This window comes from Aristolochia californica, unplaced genomic scaffold (genome assembly GCF_029961685.1).
Source record: "Aristolochia californica isolate CCGP_79_NKW_82.1479 unplaced genomic scaffold, dmAriCali1.0.hap1 SCAF_14, whole genome shotgun sequence".
Taxonomy (NCBI): Eukaryota; Viridiplantae; Streptophyta; class Magnoliopsida; order Piperales; family Aristolochiaceae; genus Aristolochia; species Aristolochia californica.
The window spans coordinates 26,785,432-26,804,575 of record NW_027181815.1 but is presented as its reverse complement, the minus strand read 5'-3'; the positions used below and the strand labels follow the sequence as shown (position 1 = coordinate 26,804,575).

At 37.1% G+C, this 19,144-nt stretch overlaps 2 protein-coding genes across 5 annotated transcripts in view; one reads left to right on the top strand and one right to left on the bottom strand.

The window, feature by feature from the left end:
- LOC137949874 (ultraviolet-B receptor UVR8-like) overlaps positions 1–2,126 on the top strand; it is a 57,477-nt gene extending 55,351 nt beyond the window's left edge. Inside the window, exon 12 of the mRNA XM_068796102.1 lies at positions 1,729–2,126. Coding sequence (XP_068652203.1) covers positions 1,729–1,812 — 84 coding nt within the window. The 3' untranslated portion in view covers positions 1,813–2,126. The remainder of the gene's footprint in view (positions 1–1,728) is intronic.
- Positions 2,127–2,864: 738 nt separating this feature from the next.
- LOC137950329 (protein LAZ1 homolog 1) lies at positions 2,865–15,151 on the bottom strand. 4 transcript variants are annotated; one of them, XR_011111934.1, is made up of 9 exons: positions 14,711–15,151; positions 14,371–14,427; positions 10,212–10,320; positions 8,367–8,548; positions 8,193–8,281; positions 7,641–7,896; positions 4,077–4,322; positions 3,550–3,989; positions 3,139–3,229 (listed from the first exon to the last, which is right to left on the bottom strand). XR_011111934.1 is itself a non-coding variant. In XM_068796733.1 (8 exons), exons 1-8 carry the CDS (start codon positions 14,978–14,980, stop codon positions 3,708–3,710), a joined length of 1,491 nt encoding a protein of 496 aa, XP_068652834.1. In that variant the 5' UTR covers positions 14,981–15,151; the 3' UTR covers positions 3,370–3,707. The 4 variants fall into 4 exon arrangements, 3 of the variants coding, with proteins under 3 accessions (XP_068652835.1, XP_068652836.1, XP_068652834.1); XM_068796733.1 differs by lacking the exon at positions 3,139–3,229 and having other exon boundaries at positions 3,370–3,989; XM_068796734.1 differs by lacking the exons at positions 3,550–3,989; positions 4,077–4,322 and having other exon boundaries at positions 2,865–3,229.
- Positions 15,152–19,144: the final 3,993 nt, after the last annotated feature.

The window sequence follows — 19,144 nt, the reverse complement described above, 5'->3', positions numbered from 1 at the left end:
AAAGTTGGAATCTCATTAAGACCATAAGCATCAATGAAACCACGAAATTTCCTCATGGATGAAGTGATGCGAGGAGCTGAATGCTATTTCTTACTACTGTACCATATTGTGTTGAAATCACAACCGAGTGGCCAAGGTGAAATCCAATCATCCATGAGTTGAGATAGCTCTTCCAAGAGTTCCCCACGACGCCTATATTTAAAGAGTCCATATATACCAACTAGAGTAACTTGGTTATACTTATTGAAAGACATTAAAAAAAAATCTTATTTTTGAATCCTTTTGTTCAATGGTTGAGGCTTAATTTAAAAAAAAAAAAGATTCAAAATTTTCATTCTAATAATGCCAAAGAGTATATTTCTTCTCAATTCCAACATTTTTGCACTCAAAGAAATATAATTCATCAAACTTCATGTGCATACACTCATTAACAGAATAGTGTCGCAAAAAGGAAAAATAGACATTCATTAGAAGTTCCTCGAACCTTACTCTAATCCATGAATATACCTCAGTTTTATTGGCCCTATGTTGTTTTATCTACTTGTTATCTTATTAATCGCACACTCCCACCAATGTAATTGCCAACAAATCACCTTTTTCATCTTTTTTTTTAACTTGTCATCGCTTTCCATTGCTAGTTCGAGGTTACTTTGTTCATAATCTTTTACTGGGAAGAAATAAACTTGATCCAAAATCTTTTAGGTGCACCGTCTTAGACTATTCTAAAAATCACAAGGGATATGTGTGTTACCATCCTTTCTTACATTAAACCTTTGTTTTCGTTGATATTACTTTCTTTGAGGATTTTTAGCCTTCTATTTCAAATTATCTTCCCCTCGAGGATTTGAGTCTTCTGCAAGTAAATGCAGATTATGCAAACTCTCCTAATGATAGGAAATCCACTTTTGGTTTTTGTATAATGGTTGGTGAAAATCTAGTGACTCGACGCAACAAGAAACAGTGTGGTGGCGAGATCAAGTACAAAGGCAAAATATCGAGTTATGGCACATGTGGTTGAAGTCACTCCTTACAGAGCTCAGTTTTCCTACAAAAACTCTTATGCAGCTCCTTTGTGATAATCAAACAATCATTCATATTGCTACAAATCTAGTGTTCCATAGAGAGAACAAAATATATTGAGATTAATTGTTACTTCATTTGAGAAAAGCTTAGAACTGGAATTATTAGCATGCACTACATCCCCTCTAAGAGCCAATTTGTAGATATCTTAACAAAGGCCATTGCAGCAGGACCTCTTCAACACTGATGTTCCAAGTTTGGTCTTTTTTATGTTTTTGCACTAGTTTAAGGAGGAATGTTAAAGACAGAGTTGTAATAAGTTTTTTACTTAGCTTCTCTTTAGTTTCGCTCATTATTTTATAATCGGCCTAAGGTGTAATATCACACTCATTATTAATAATAAGAGGAGCATGCCCTACTTCATGCCAAGGGTAGCTTCCTCTTTGTGTTCTCATCTCACACATCCACCTGCCTCTCTATGACGAACAGCTCTTACGCCTTTTTTTCCTTCTTTTTTCTACTTCTTCTTCAAACAAAACCCTAATAAATTAAGGACCTAAAATTTTAACAAATTTATATTAAACTGTTGGTAGAAAAGACAAAGACAATGGGATAAACCTGGCGGGCATCTTGCTCTGGTTGGCCTCTGATGGTGACCTTTTATTACACTGTAATGATGAATTGAGGTGCTGATCAATGTTTTTACAGGTTAAAGGGGCTGCTACACCAGTTGAAGGGGATGGTAGCGATGCAAGTGTTCCAGAAAAAGTTGTCAAGCGGGTTAAAGTCTAGCCACTGGATGCTCTTCAATGCCCTCTGTATTTGGATTAAAGGACAACTTGTTTTAAAACATTTTTTTTATATTTTGGCGTGGGGGTAATGTAGAAGGGTATTAATGGCGTTATGCTAAGCTAATAGCAATAGATGGCATCCAATCTTCTCACTGTATATCCGTGGCTGCTTTTGTTTTTTGTTTTTTGTCCTGTGATCTTCAAATGATACTAATAACTTCAGAGACTCATGTTTCTTAATTCTACTGATAGATCTGTCAACAAATTAAATTTAATTATGATCAATGTCATACAGCAGCCTCTGAGAGGAATAAGATCCCGGTGCTTCAAGTCGCTTATGATCTCCACTTTTGCAGAACTCGGCATTGCCTTGAAAATCTGATTCAATTAACTTCTTGTTTGGATTGGATTCCTGCAGACCGATAACAAACAATCAGGAAGAGAAACACAAGCAAGATCCGATGGGACTGGAAATCGGAGACGCAAGCAGCAGAAGTGGGAGGATGGAAGACGGATGTTTCTTTAAGATGAAGGATATTGGGTTTGTTCAAGGATTTGCATGGAGAAGACTTCCATGGCAACCCCTCGATGTAGCCAAAATCCATAGGATATGATATTATTCAAATTATCCAGAGTCTCAAAAGAATAGTTTTACGTAGATTAGTGAGTATAAAGATCTTAAATTTATTAATTGAAAAAAAAATTTAAGTTAGGCTAATTATTTTAGGAGAAACCTTTCACCCAACTTTACAATATATGTTTATTAAATAATACAAAAATAGAGTTCGATAAAATAGATATTGTGATTCGGATTTGACTACTAATTTAAATGATATTTAAAAGGGAATTTTACTTAAACTATCCATTTAAAAAAAATGTTTATACAAATAACTAATTTTTAAATTTAATTTTAAAAATACCCAACTTTGACCGATTATGTACCGTCTAACTCGACACATTATCTTTGACCTGTGTACCATGTCCTAAGGGATCTTGTTCATGTTGAATATTCTTGATTAATCAAGTCTTATCAACAAACCATTCAGTCCCTGATAGAAATCACCTTTTCGTCAAACAAATTGAAGGGGAAAGGGCCAATTCAGATTTGGAAATTAAATCCTAACACAAGTCTCCTTAAAACATGGGTGTGCTGTTCTGTACCAATTTCTGATGTAAGATTGCCATAGTTCTCTGACAGGATGCAGCTAAATCTCATAAGACCAACCCAATTAAAAAGTCTTCCAAGAAACACTGAACAGAACTCCGGCTGTGAAAATTCAGCTTCTTTTTTCTTTAAGAATGCATCAAATATACATCCAGCTGTTGGATATTTCTTGATCTACAAACAGAACTTTGTCACTGTTAGCAGCCGCCATCAACAGGTCATCCTCATACGTACTGATTCCTTCGCCGCAGATCTTTAAACATGTCAGTCATTTAAAACATTCTGTTAGCACTTTCCTTGTTGGACTATCTGATCAATCAAACAATAACATCAGTTCCTCCCAGTTCAAAAGAAGAAGCAAACCAAAATAACAAGTGAGATATGAATGTGCACTTGCATAGACACAATTGTGTCTGTGCAATCTGATCAGATTCCAAAGCTGATGAGAACAAAATCTATCAAAGCAGTTAAAGGTCACCCATCCCCATCAAACATCAAACAGTAACTTAATCATCCATGCATTGCAAAGACATTTGCTGTTAGTTTAACAAGTACTAAGAGAAGAGAACTTACAAGTTATTGTTAACTATTAACGTTCTGAAGCTATTTGTATCCTAAAAAAAATAATTTTGGAGGAAGAAGCCAGGTCCTCTTGATAGCGTAGCAGAAAGTTGTTAGTCACTATTGTCAGTTCTGTATGAAGAAAGCCAATGCATTGACAGGAACTCTGATCACAGCTGATGTGGATGTCTTGGGGTGGAAAGGGGCCTCTTCCCACCTGCCAAACCACTATCACTGATGCTTCCTTCTTGACGATAATCAGAGTCTTGGGGGAACTCCTCAGACCAAGGACGCATGGGAATCAGATAACTGTCATCCTTAGAACTTCTCTTCCGCTTTTCAAGCTGCTGCATGTTTTCTGAGATCTGAAGAAAGGCTTTGTGTAACTTTGCAATTCCCCGCTCCATTGGCTCTACCACATGAGACACGGTAAACTTTACGTCGTCTACTATCTGACAGAGAAACAGAGTTTCTGTATGTTAGTATTGAAACTTCATAGGGAGAGAGAAAGACAAAGACAGAGAAAGAGAGAGACACACAATTTCACCACTTCCAAGAACTACATCCCGAACATTTTGCGGGAAACTAAGTTGCATATTCTTCTCATCAGGCTGAGCAAGGCAGACCCTTGTTGACCTTTCACTTTCTCTAACCTCTTCAGGATCAGGAGGCGCCCCAAGTGATGCATAGTCAGACATTACAGCAACATTACGAACACAACGCTCTCCTAGTTGATAAGGCCTGGCAGGGAACACAAAAATGTGTACCACGGCAGCAAAACCCATCTGTTTTCCACACCAATAACATGATTTGAGCAAATTAAAGCTTCAACTCCCAACTATATTGATTCAATACATTGTGGTTCAATAAACTTATGCACACAGAGAGAGACAAATACACACAGAATAACTTAAATGATTATAAAAAAAAATCAGACTGCAATCAGAAAAAGTACTTTAAAAGAGGGTTGTAAGAAAGGAGAAAAAGGAAAAAGAACCTGCAGGCAAAAAGAAGAGGAAATTTTTTTTTTGATTGACACTTGGTGAAAGATCCATAGGAATTAAATCAACTTAATATCCATCTGCTTTAGTTGCTTTGCTCTAGTATGCAATCATGGCACCTACAACTTAATATCCATCTGCCGTAGTTGCTTTGCTCTAGTATGCAATCATGGCACCCTCACAGAGACTTGAAAAATCTTCTCAACTGCTGACACAAGCAATAATGGCACCTACAATCTTTCAAAGGACTTCCTTAATAATGGAGCTCTTACTGTTGAACAGTCTACTGTTTCTTTCAAGCCAAAGGCACACCATGTAATGTGGGCAAAGCATGCAGGGAGCAAGTGTTTTTGAATTGTTGGCAGATCTGTACCTCTTTCCGGTGTGGCAAAGCTCAGAGCAGCCGTTTGGGATACAAAGAGTGAGGCCAATTTTACTTAAATAAAATGCATCCGTACTTGACCAATGAAAGAGCAATGCATAAGAGTATGATCCACGCTCCCCTCCACCAACCAATAAAAACTTCACTGGCTATGCTGGATTGAATTACCCTTCTTAAGTTCTCTTCTGTAAGGATCCTGTTTAGAGTTGCACTCCACATGCAGAAACGACTTTTGGGAGGGCCGGGTAACCTCCATGAGACAGCCACAATGTGGCTTAGATCAAGTAGTTGGTTAGTGAATGCAGGTTCCTTGTTGTACCAATAAATATATGATAGTCAGGAGGAAAAAGCACATACTTTGACCCAAGATGTCGTCAAGAGTGAAAAGTGTCAACACCTTGCAGCAGGTCCTCTAATTAACTTCTTTTTTTTTTTTTTTGATAAAGTCATTTAATCAACTTGGTGAACTTTACTTTTAAAATAAAAAATGAGAAATAGGATTCCATTAAGAAAGCACCCAAAGGAGAGAAAAGTACAAGAACATCACAAAAACGAAGTGTCAGGCCCAGGTCAAAGAGGAAGAGAGGTTTCTACAGTGAGGTGCTGCCTGGAAACCCCTTCTATAGCCAAGGTGTCAGCAATACTGTTAGCACTTTAGAGGAGATTTTAACATAAATCTTCTACTTCATTTATATACATCAAGAAGCGCCCTGGAGAAGTTTTCTTCCTACGGGCCCTACTAATGACCACTGCAGAGTGTCCTTCGATGACTTTTCACTAAGGCGCTTCAGAAAAAGAAGTTTCATTTATTTTATGGCAAGCTAAAGCTTTTCGATATCTAGGCTCCAACTTGAGGGCGAGTGCCAAGAGATGTAAGTGCAAACCAGGAATAAGACTGTTTTTATTCAAATAAGGGTAATCTAATCACTTATGTGATGAGATTTCGAGTTTATGTATTAGGGCTATCTTGGACTAAACCTTGTATCAGCAGTATTTAAGAGAGATCAGCTTGAATTCCTGCCCTAATCGAGTTTACGTATTAAGGCCATCTATGACAAAACCTTGCCTGCCCTAATCGAGTTTACGTATTAAGGCCATCTATGACAAAACCTTGTATCAGCTGTATTTAAGAGAGATCGGCTCGAATTCCTGCCCTAATCTCTATATTTTACGTTAATTGAATTACTCAATTGTCCTCTAGTTTGCCCAAAGTTGCTTGTTTTGTCAAAGCTTCAATTTGTCAAAAGATATTGAATGAAGCTAAAGAATGCACATAGCAGCATACTCAAACCAAAAAAATTGGGGCCACAGAGATATTTCAATACAAGAAGAGCAAAAATAAAAAAATGTTGCCTCAAGGGAAGTATATGATTAATTCTAATCCAGTGAATGCTCATACAGAAACAAATTACAACATTCACGATGTAAATAGTGATTCTGTCTCACAGAAAATGTTTTGAGACAAAACTATAGACAACTTGTGGGAAACTCCCTTAAGTTGTACCTAGTCTGCGATTTCTTTTCTACTTGGTGTTTGTTTTGTTTTTAAAGACAATGTAGTGAAGTTTAAACAAGCTACTTAGGAGATACATATTGATGCGGTACAGAATTCTCAAATATAAAAAAAATGCTCCTAGTAAATACAAGTAAACACATGTCATCAAGACTTGAATATCTTGGAGTGGTAAGATGTTTATTATGCAGGCCAAAAATGGACAAAACTACTACTGCATTATGAGATTTTGCTGGGTATAATCTAAGTCACATGAAGAGCCAAAAACAGTGAAATCTAGCTAGATCTATTCCTGAAGCTATGACACATACAACCCGAGGGTTTATGTGGTCAAAACTACTAACCCATTACGTTAGATGTCTAGATGAAAAACATGTGTTCGATAAAAATGTAAACGATGGAGTTTGACATCTACAGGTCCATTCAGATTGTGTGGTCACATGTTTTGTGGGTGCTAATGCCATGGCAAACTCATTGGCTCATAAGGGTGCCTTCCTTCAACGGCATGTTGTGGGAAATACTTTCCCCATTGAAGCTCCATTATGAATATACTTCAATTTTTTTTTACTGCTGGAACACTAGTAAACAGTTTTTTTTATTTCTTGTGATCTCTTTTTATCATGATGTAATTGTTTGATGTAATTTTTTTATAATTTCTTTTCTCTCTTATTAAGATTATCATCATTTTCAAAGAAAACATAGTAGCTCATTAATTATCAAAGTACAATCATGAATAGGAAGACCTAGTCTTTGTATATTAGGTCAGAAAATCAGCTGAGAGACATACTTATCAAAGCCTTGAGAAGGAGTTTTCTCGCCTTATGACAAGATGGGCATGTTAGACTTAAAAGCTGCAGCTCAAGAGGAGGTATCTAGTTGTATTAATTCTGGACTTTTTTTTCATTTTATGACACAGACTTATTATGTATATGACAAAATCCTTAACTGGTTTAATTTTATATAATCTTATTAAGTGTATAAGCCTCTTATATTTAGCTCAAGTGATTAATAAGATATGCAACGAAGCCAAGTAGGCTAGTTTTTGCAGCTCAAGAATGTTTTTCTCAGGAGAGACTCTCTCTCAAGGGTACCTTCTCTTCTCTTTCTTCTTTCACGTTTATACTTCTATTTATGACACATATCATGCACAATTAATAATAAGAAAATGTTAAGGACCATCACATATATGAGTAACACAAAGTTGTACCTCAATACAAATTATATAGTCCTGAATACGAGTTGTCAACTGTTGAGCCAAAGAGCTTCGAAGAACTCCCATTGAGAAGAGAAATGCAATTATAACACCTTGCCACCACGTTAAGAAGACAATGGACTTGAAGACAAGGAACTTGGCAAGAGGTTTAATAGGTTCCAACATTTCTTTGGTGACCGAATAGAACTGTATAAGGCAATATAGAGCCCAAGTCTGACTAAAATTGAGAATCACAGCCAGGTAAGGGTAACTGCATGAAAAGAGCATGTCATATCAGATAGAGACATCATTTCTTTAGTAAAGACATCACTTCGAATATTTATCCTTTCCAAAATAAATTATTTTAAATTCAGTTCATGCTGTGCCTCGTGTCCCTGTTCTTTCTTTCCTTATAATCGGGAAGCGTTTTCTAATGCATAAAATTAATATTTACAATCACTGATGATGTTGAAAAAACGTTTGGATTTAGGCTACAATATTAAAAAAGGACTACAACATTAAAATTCTTTTAGAATATACACAACTTAAAACTGAAGATAGACATACCCATATGTCCACTCAAATTGGCCGTCTCCATATACCCCAAAATATTCTAAGATAATTGCTAGAAAGGCACATATCATCTTCAATATCATCTGACAGAAAGTAAAACTTAGTCAATAGTCATTCAAGAAAGATACAGAGGACACCAACAAAAGATGAATGAAAGGGAACACATACATACTGCACAATCCCAATTTTAACAGCTTGGTAAAAATCAGCACCAAGGTACCACTGCCTCACTAAACAGTTCAATGGAAATGGATGTTTCACAACTCCAGCATATGCGGCTTCTAAAAGAGGTGTACTGGAAGTAACCTGGTTTTCACATTCCATCAATTTTACAGTAGTTTCCTCACCACCTAGCACAAAACACAAACATCTTCAACAAAAAATGCTGAAAATGGTCATTCGCATGCACAAACATGTATCAATAAAAAATTTCAATAAAAGGATGGAAATTGAATGAAGGGTTTGAGATGAAATTCTTGGCATGCATACAGGCCTCCTAGACCTAATAATTGATGATCTACAGTGATTCTACAAAAATCTAGAAAGACTATGACAACTCCTCATCCATCAAGAAAAAAATCAGTTGGCTTAGTACTAAATTGACATAGTACATAACTCTAACATTAAAAAAATTGCTGAAAAGCATGAGAATAAACTAAGACATCCTAAACCATAGAAGGTTTTATCCAAGAAGAAAGCAGAAAAGGAAGGGGGAAGACTGAAAAGACAGCAGCTAGCTATTTTTGGAAAATACCATGGTTTAGTTCTTTCTATCAAAGGAAAGTTAGCAAGGTTCTACTTCTAGTAGCTTCCTAATTTGTTAATAGGTCCCGATTAGAAGAGTTTCTTTCTTTTTTTCTTTTTTTTGAGAAGTGTCTGGTTAGTAATTCCTTTTATTAGTAGTCAACTTAGGAAAGCCATAAAGTGTTCATTGTTGGTAGTTTTTATTTTAATTAATTGCTGGAATTATTTTCCAGCAAGTGGATTTCAATTTAGTAAATCTCAATTCAGATGTAGTTAGGAAGACTAGTCCTAGGAAAATTCTCAAAGTGAAGTAGCCTATTATGGCAAGGACATGTAGTTTTAGAGTCTATAAATAGGGAGATATGGTGCAACTTTCCCAAGTTGTTCAAGAATAATAGAGATTTTCCCTTTGGCTGTTGGAGCACCATTGCTGTTTCCTTTTTTACTAATAATATTTTCTTAGAGTATTTTTCCCTTTTCCTAGCTGTTGCAAGCTACAAATCAGCATCTGAATTTCAAGTTCTTCCCTTGTAACTTGAAAACCAGGAATTTTCTAGAGTTGAGAAAAGAAAGGTTGGGTTATCCATATTCCAACTTTCTTTATCAGCTTTATTTCAGTAATTTGGCGGCGTTATAAACATATGGCCTGCATGGTGCACTACTCAAATGCATTGCACCTAGAAATGAACAACACCACACCTATTTACAATAGGCCAACCATACATGAAATGTTCCACCAGTTGATACTACAAGGATAGAAAAATAAGTTAAAGAAAAAAGTTGATCATCTTTAGCTTAAGTATATGTTTTTTCCCCAAAAACATTTAAGAAGTATATGACTATCATCATTTATTTTGAAGTTATTTGTCTCACCATATGTCAGTGTTTTTTCAATAAGATAGGGGTATGACAATGGTATTGGCTTCTAAAGTGTAGACTCATTTTTGTTAGAAGTACAAGATCTCAATCAGGATTACATCAACATCACAGTAACCAGACATTCTAAAGGCTTACTGAACAAATTCACGGCTGTTTTTTTTTAATGGAAATTCATTAATCAGAAAATAAACAAAACAACCACCAACAGGCTGTTTGATTGGAACTTTACTCGGTTACCGAATCACAGATTTATTGCCAAGTCATTAGTTTTATGCAAATCAAAATATTATATCTAAGTCACTAGGCTTCATGACAACTGGCAAAAAGAAAAAAATTAAATGGCTAACAAGAAATTTCTGAATGCACAAGTTTACAAATGTTGAAACATACCTAAGCATGCTATCAAATACCTCTCAAAGCAGTACAAAGCAAAGGCCTCATAACAATCACGCATTATTTCACAATTGAATGCAGCATCTGAATCCACTAATGAAAAAAACTGCAAGGTCAACAAAAAATGGAAATTTTCTGTAAAGATTTTCACATGACCAATAAAAGGTCAAGATTGTAACACTTAAGCTGATTGATTACAGAAATAGAAACCAAGACGTGAACAAGTCAAGACAGAAAAATAAATTTAAATAAAATGAAAATAAAAAATCAATGTAACAACACAATTTGTTAAAATTCCAGATCTAACCAATTTTCAGTAGCTGCATCTTTTTTTTCCTTTCCCTTTCTTTTTTGACTTGGCCTAGAAACCCCAAGAGATAATTAAACTAAAGGCCCAAAGTACTTTTTCTGACTCTTACTAATCATTGAAAATGTAACCATGTAATCCTTAATAGCAAGGAAGAACTATGTTTTTTTTTTAAATGATGCTGATTTTTATTAAGGTAAAAACTCAAGAGAGCATATTACAAAGGAGGGAAGCCTTCCCAAACAATGAGAGATTGCTAGGAAGTTCCGAATTTTGCCAATTTATCAGCCAAAGAGTTGGCTGATCTAGGAATGAGATTCCAATTACAATGTGTAGAAGATACAATGTCAGCAATACTATCAGTAATGGGTCAGTGGCGCCAAGGGGGGAGGCTATCTTTGGAACACCAACTAATAACCGTCTTCGAGTCGCCTTCAATGATTAACTTGCCATGGAGACGTTCCCTGAAGATTTGGAGGCCGAACAGCAGAGCACTAACTTCAGCAGTATTAGAATCGACAATGCCTACTGGACCAACATAAAAAAGAATAGGGTCTCCATTGTGACCTTTGAACACACCACCTACTCCTGCTCTATTGTAACTTCAACAAGGAAGAACTATGTTAACATTCTGGGAATAGAAAACCAGCAGAGCAATGGTATATCTTCTTTTGGAAACTGTTAACTCTTCATCGACAATGACCAACAAAAATTTTCCATCTTCTCCAATTATCTGTGAAACAAAAAGATTAAGCCTCATGTTGAAGGGCATGCCAGGAAAATCTGATCCACATACCTAAGAGTGGTGTAAGATGGGACCCACAAAGTTGGAAGATCAAGTGGGACCCACAAAGATAGCCACGAGCTGGCATCCTTATCATTATCACGTGCCAAAGAAGAGTTTCAGTTTAAAGGAGTTTTAGTTAGGTTAATCTTCTATTTATTGTGGGTTATTTAATTATAATAAGACTTATCTTTAAGTGTTAGAGTTTTGGATATAATTGGGACAAGAGTAGTTTTATTGTAATGGGACCCTACTACCTTCCTCTAAGATAAATAGAGATTCATGTACTCTGATTATAATAAGTCAATGAAGTCAATGAAGTATTTCTCTTTTCCATAAATTCGACATGGTATCAGAGCAGGTTCTGTGAGTTGACTTGGTCAACCCACAGAGGTAATGAGATTCTCTTTTCTTTCTCTGATCTATCATCTTTAGTACTTAGGGTTCGTAGTTTTTTTTTTCTTCAGTCCCTACACCCATTAGTCGTTTTATTTTTTTTCTCCCCTATACTGCTCTTCTAGTGGGAAGATTTCTGCTGCTTGGATAAGTTTTTTTCTCGTTGCTGACTCTGTTTTTACCGACCGTTGCCGTGGTTGCTGGTTCTGCCTCGAGACTGCGGAGGGGGGGGTGTATCTGGCGAGACTTGTCTGCAGCGGTGGAGACCGATAGGAGCCGCTCTGTTTGGCGTTGTTGGCAAGGAAGACAAAGAGCTTGTTGTTCCGCCGACTGCCTCTCTGTTCTGAACCGCTCGGATACGACGACTCTGTGAGTCTGGTTTCTGTTACATATGAGTACTCCGCCAAGAACTCTATTTCCGCCGAGAATATAGGTGCAGATTCGAACCAGCGAACCACCATACCGAGTTTTAGAGTCTTTCAGCTGAGGGGGAGAATCTTTGTTCGGCGTCGTTGCCGCAGAAGAAAAAAAAAAAAAAAGAGTGAAGACGTTGTTGTTGAGGCTCACGAAAAAGAAGGAGAAGGAGTTTAGTTGCTTCTCTGTTCGTGCCATTGCGGTAGAAGGAGGACTATTCGGAGGCGTTACCAAAGAAGAAAAAAAAAAATTGCACCGATGAAGACAGCGGCCACTGAGCCCGCTAGATTATCACCGAGCTCTCAGCTGGTTCTTCCGAGCCATTCTGACGTTCCTTTATCCTCAAAAAACCCTTGGGTTGCCGTATCTAGTTTCGGTGCCGTGAGGAAGACGAAGACCGTCTCCCGCTTTGTTTGGTGCCGTGAGGAAATCGATGATTGTCGCCCGCCTTGTTCGGTGCCGTGAGGAAGACAACGATTGTTGAAGGATCATGCTCTCACCAGATAAGTATCTGAATTACGAAACTACATCGGATTTTACTGCAGTGGATTTTTTTTCCGCACTGTTCGGGATCGGCAGAAGGTTGAAGACGACCCCGATTAATTTTTTTCCTAAGTTAGGAAAAAATTAATCAACGCTGAGACCCAGCGAGTTGAGTCTCGTGTCAAACCGGGCCGACTCAACCAAGCCCGAGCTTGCTTCAGTTCCTTATCGAGTCAACCCATGTCAACTCGGGTCAAAGTGGAAAAAAAAAAAAAAAAAAGAGTATACCCAGGCTCAACTCGAGTCTGGATCAATCTGACTCAGACCGTGTCTGGACCAAAGTTTATACATATTTCTGCCACGACTCGGATATACTGACCTAGTATTTGACTCGGTGCGACTCGGAAAATTTTTTCTCTAGCTGGATTATTATTTTTGAAGAATTGACAGATTATTCTTTGGTCAGCATATTATTTGGTACAGATATGTGCATTAGATTATTTCATGGGTCAATTTTACAAGGATTATTTTGATTCATGTTATATGGGCCCAGCCCATTATAGCTGTTGCTATTATGTCTCATTGGATGAGACATTATTATTGAAGAAGAGGTGGCCTCAATATATGTTACATCACCGTGACGGAGGAACTTATTACTACATCCACTACCCTTAAGGACATCTATTTTATTTCACCGTGATGGAAGAGTTTATTACTAACTCTATGTTATACCCCCATGAATTGACATTTATTACTCCTACCACTTGAGAGTCGTTGTCCTGTGGAGGGACACGGTGATGGAGGAGTTTTTTTATTATACTTCCGAACAGCGTATAGACCCACTACCTATATTAATAGGAGTGACACTACCTACAAAAGATAGAAGTGTGTCGAACATCCAGCATGAGTTATTTGACTGGATTAAAGAGCAATGACATACGACTTGAGGACCAATTGGGCCTCATGAACGAGAGCACCAGCGTGAGGGGGAGTGTTGGAAGATGTGCCACATTATAAAAAAAATATTTTATACATCATTTGCAGCAAGTTGGGAGTTCATGTTGTTCTCTCACCCCCAGTTTGAAGGGGAGTGTTGGAAGATAGGGCCCAAGCCCACACGACCAAGGAAGACCCACATACCTAAGAGTGGTGTAAGATGGGCCCAAGCCCATAAGAAGATCAAGTGGGACCCACAAAGTTGGAAGATCAAATGGGACCCACAAAGATAGCCACGAGTTGGCATCCTTATCATTATCACGTGCCACAGAAGAGTTTCAGTTTAACGGAGTTTTAGTCAGGTTAATCTTCTATTTATTGTGGGTTATTTAATTATGATAGGACTTATCTTTCAGTGTTAGAGTTTGGGTGTAATTGGGACAAGAGTAGTTTTATTGTAATAGGACTCTACTATATTCCTCTATTATAAATAGAGGTTCATGTACTCTGATTAAAATAAGTCAATGAAGTATTTCTCTCTTCCATAAATTCAACAAAAAGGAACACAATAGATGGAGAAAGAGGTTTTCTCACCCAATATCCCATCAATCCTAGTAAATAAAATAATCAATATAGCAAAGAAGCCAAAATGAAATACTATGATCTAACTCAATCATTACTTTGCAAAAGTCAGAACTTCTAAAACCCATGTTTATTAATCATGGCATTTTGAGCTCCCATATTTTCTTTGTTCTTTTACACATCAATGCTCTTCTGAAGCTAAAGTAGAATCATACTATAGAAAAACTGAAAATAAGAAATGTAAAAATACATACCGATTCCAAGGCATAAACAGGAACCATGAGAATAAGACCAATCAAAAATTTTTGTTCCTGGGGCAAGAAATGAGCATTATTTGATCAAACAAAAGAAGAAATACACAAATAACAATTATGATGATAGCAATGATGATGAGGACAATGATGAGGACGATGATGATTACAATGATGATGACAATGATGAGGATGATGATGATTACAATGATGATGGTGATATTTTTAAAAATAACGACCAAAAGCAACAAAAATAAAAATAGCAATTACACTTTCAGACTCCAAATAATGAAAGGGGACTCAAATGATGCAGGTGCTAAATAAAAAAGATCACAAAGCTCACCTCTGGCTGATTATAAAAAGCTAAGTGCTCAACAATAAGAAACACTGACAGCACAAGTGCGATAAGCACAAATATCCCTGCACTTAATATTGGCCAGCTGTGTAACATTTTCAGTTCGATACCAGTTTTGACAAACAACATTATGCCCAGCCGGCTTGAAGATTCCACAACAGTGAGAAGCGAAAACAAATAAAAGAGAGTTCCCATCCATTCCATTACGCAAACCCGCTTGTATGCATAACAGACTGGGCCCCATGCAGAATAAGACATGCTTGATATGAGTTATAAACAACACATACATAATGGAAATCCCAGTTTCATCACACGCTGCAATTAGGAGCATGCATCAACTCAACTATAACACAAACCAAAAAGCAACTCTTGATCTAAAGAGGTGAAGTGATGTTTCAAATTTCCAGATTCCTACTGCTTCATAGGATCTTGAGATCTGCAAGTCAAATAAGAAAAAAATTAGAGACAACTGACAAGACAACAGATAAGATAAGCTTTGAAACAAACCACCATCAAAACTTGCGTATCAAGTGCCTTTTATTTTTCTAATTTTCATAAATCATTTCATCAAGCCAAAGAAAATGGAGAAAATGTCAAAGCATTTGATTTGAATTTGATCATGGTTAACTTATTTAACTTTTAAAGCTTGCCATTTTCTGAGTGTAAATCCACCAAGATCTTCAATCTTATTGTGGTTCACTTCATTGGAATTTGACTACCAATATGCTCATTGCACTTACAGTATTCAAGAGGAATTTTTTCCACTTTCTGAATTACAACATCAAGTGCCTCTTGTTAGTTAAGTGCAATTTGTATGACCCTAACTTTTGTTAGAAATGCTGGAACTTGATAATTACATCAATTATACACAATGTTAACTACCAACTCAATATCTTATAAATGCCACATAAAGATCACAAATCTTTTTTTAACACAATAAAAGGAAAAAGAAAAATATAAATAACTCTCTCCAGATAAACACACAGAAAAAAAAATATAATAATAAAAATAATAAACAAATAAACTAAAGCTCTAGTGGGTAACATAGTAGAAGAGACAAATGAAAACTAGACAATCAGAGGATCACTCTGCACATGAAGGTATTGACAGGAAGCATCACTTCTAAACAAGGACTCAGTAGAGCATTTTGCACTTTAAGGGTGCACAAATATCCACAATCTTACAAGAACCTCCCAAGGAGGGATTTAACAAGCCCCTGCCCCCACAAACCCCAAAAAGATGATGGCAACCCAACTCCTTTGAACCAAAAGGAGATTAAAGAACCCAACACCTCTCTCTCTCTCTCTCTCTCTCTCTCTCTCTCTCTCTCTCTCTCTCTCTCTCTCTCTCTCTCTTACCCAAAAAAAAAAAAGAAAAAAAAAGAAAAAGCCAGATGATCACAACCAAAAGGGGATTAGAACTACTCAATATAAACCTAGAGCCCTTGAAGTAGGGCCCTTAAGCCTGCCCCACATAGCGAGATTTTATTGAGTGAGAAGGGAAATACAACAGGCACCCCCAATTGGGAGGTTAACCTGGTAAGTTACATAATTACTTAAAAGGAGAAAAACAACCGAAAGCAATGATGCAGCAAAGAGAGACATTAGCTCTCCTGCCAACCAATGGAGATAAAGGGGATCAAGATAGCCCTCCTTAGCCTGCTTGTTGGCAACCAAATTCGCAGACTAAATGATGTGAACCCAAATGATGTTAAGAATCTGCACTAAGTCCCAATTTTCCTCAACTTGGGGCAAGGGGTGCATGGAGGATCAGTAATGTTTGTACACCACCCAACAGTGATGGCAGAGTCACCTTCCAAGGGGTAGTTTAAAAACTTTTGCACTCCTCAACCCATGAAGCAATGCAAAGATCTCAGCTTTGAGGGAGTGACACAGTACCAAGGGGTCCACACAAATTGTATTCCCTCATGTTAAGGGAAAGCCCTCCGATACCAGCTGACAAGGGCTCCCTCTAGCACACCCATCAAAGTGTACCTTAACAAAGTGCAGAGGAGGGACCAAGTCATCGAATTCTAGCATCTCTTTGGTTTGAGAGACACCACCAACTACCAATAAGGGAGATATAAGAGCTATGAAACACAATGAATTCCTAGAAAGTAAATTCCTAAAAGAGAGCAAGATGTGTGATATTATCTAAAAGCTGGTTCATGGTTTTGGCCTGCCCTCTAAAAACTTTGTTGTTCCTCTCCTTTCAGATGCACCAAGGAGCTGTGGTGAGAATTAGTGCACCACATAAATTTACCAAGATGAAGGAAGGAGAAGTTGAGAGCATTGGATAATCAAATCAGTGAAAGAGTTAGGTAGGTAAATGCTTACACTAAATAGTTGGAGAATATTGTGCCAAATCTGAGATGAAAAAGAACATCTCAAAAACAAATATTCACCAAATCCTCCTCATCACCACATATCCTACAAATCGTGTTGACTACGATAGAGCCCTTCTTTGTAGGTTGTTGTATGTAAGGACTTGGTTGCTTACTGCTGTCCAAACAGAAAGAAAAGAAAGAAAGCATTTTCGGGGAGCCCTATGGTCTCATTTTCAATCTCAACACTAGCCTAAAGAGACAAAGCTGCAATTAGAAGTTTTTTGGCAATTTTTTTCGATCTTCACACTAACACTCCCCCCTTGAGTCTATGCCTAAATAATAGGACAGTGAGTAGACACATGGACAACATAAACGTGGTACAATCTAAATGAGGTATGACCTAAGCCCAACAGAATAGACACTCTGCTTCGATACCTTATTGAAGATGGATCCAGCTCCATCCAAAATGATTAGCTGAAGTTAAGAGACATTTTCTCACAAATGACAACAAGACTTCTCTTAGCATTAACCAATCTGGGATTATTCCCACTAAAAATATGCATCATGACATCCCTCAAACTCCTTGGTTCACTGGCTCAGCATGCTAAAAGATTTTCAAAACATTTCTAGGGCTGACTTCCAGCATCAGTGGAGTTCCTATGCTGGCCTCTTAGCCCATAGGCATCAATATATGGCTTCCTAGCAACCTAGGCCCAACTTTGTGAAGCTAAACCTTAACAGAAGCTCGCAAGGGAGCCCAAAGCTAGGGGCTCAGGAGGAGTCTTCAGGAGTTCAAGGGGGAGTCCTTGTCACTTACTCTGGACCAATAGGTATCACTGATTCCAAAGATGCTGAAGTTAGATCTCTCCTCTACAGCCCCAAAATCTCATCTCCAATCAGCGCTTGATCATCGAAAAAGACTCAAAGCTACTTGTTGATTGGTGAAGCAAGCAGGATTAGATTCTCTGGCATTTCAGCTTTGTTTTTTTATCAAACTCTATGTTGTTCTTAAGATTGTTTGCTCCCATGTTCCTCAAAGTGTTAAGGACTTAGCCAATAAGTTAGTTAAGAAGCTCCAACTCCTTGTTGTGAATTCTGGCCTCCTCCCTTAGTTTTGTATTCCCCTCTTTTCTTTCTTAATAAAAAATTCTCACATTAAAAAAAAAAAAAAAAACTATATGCATTTTGATTATCAATTTACACAGAGTTCTCTAGGTTAATTATAAACAGAAATAAGTTACTCACCCTTCTCATGCACCTATCTTTAGTAGTAGCTTTAACAAGGAAATAAAAATTTCCACTAATAAAACTATTAACACATATTAGAAGTGGTGCATACTTCTTTTAATTCAAAAAGAAAAAAATAATTAGATAAAATGTTGTAGGCAGAGATCGATGGTTTATATTGTTGTGGACAGACAGGATGCTACCAGATTTCCTACTACTTCTAGAAAGAGCTTTTGGTAATAAGCTTTAATAAAAGATGATTTCTTTTCACTTGTTTTGAACTATAAAGATTGAACCTTAAGTCTATGCTCTACTGCATGCTCAGTAGGATAAGTGGAAGATTTACATCAATCTAAAGGGTAACTTCAATTACTTGATACTGTTCTCTTCAATGGACTCACTTGAACCCATAAACAGCACCCAACGTCTGAAGAACTATATGCCATTTAAAAATAAATAAAAATCTGACCAACTAGAATAGATTTTCAATCTAGTTACACACAGTAAAACCCATGAACACTGAGGCCAAAGTCATAAGTAAAAGGGCGACCAGACAGACTTAAAGAAATATGCAAAAAAAAGAAAAGAAAAATAATAATAGTAATAAATACCCGACAGAAGTTCTATTAAAAGTACAATTACAAAACATGGACCAATACTGCAAATATACTCCAGTTTGTTCAAAAGAGACAAAGATATCGTCTCAACATTCTCTAGAAAACTGTTACTCGATAAGCTAAGCAGGAAGACGATAAAAGTTGGGGCCATCTTTTCCTCTTTGGGGCCTGGAAGTACGAAGGTGGTTCCCCCCCGCCCCACATACACGCGAGGTCACTGAAGCAGAGTATTCTCGCTGAATCATGTACCAT

Bases quoted from the DNA above. Each gene is read 5' to 3' on its own strand.
- LOC137950329 (XM_068796733.1), bottom strand. From the start codon at position 14,980: ATGTCTTATTCTGCATGGGGCCCAGTCTGTTATGCATACAAGCGGGTT. The intron at 8,549-10,211 runs GTATGTTTCAAC...GTTTTGTGCTAG, and splicing joins GTATTTGATAGCATGCTTAG to GTGGTGAGGAAACTACTGTA. The intron at 4,323-7,640 runs GTACAACTTTGT...TGTGGAAAACAG, and splicing joins ACTATATAATTTGTATTGAG to ATGGGTTTTGCTGCCGTGGT.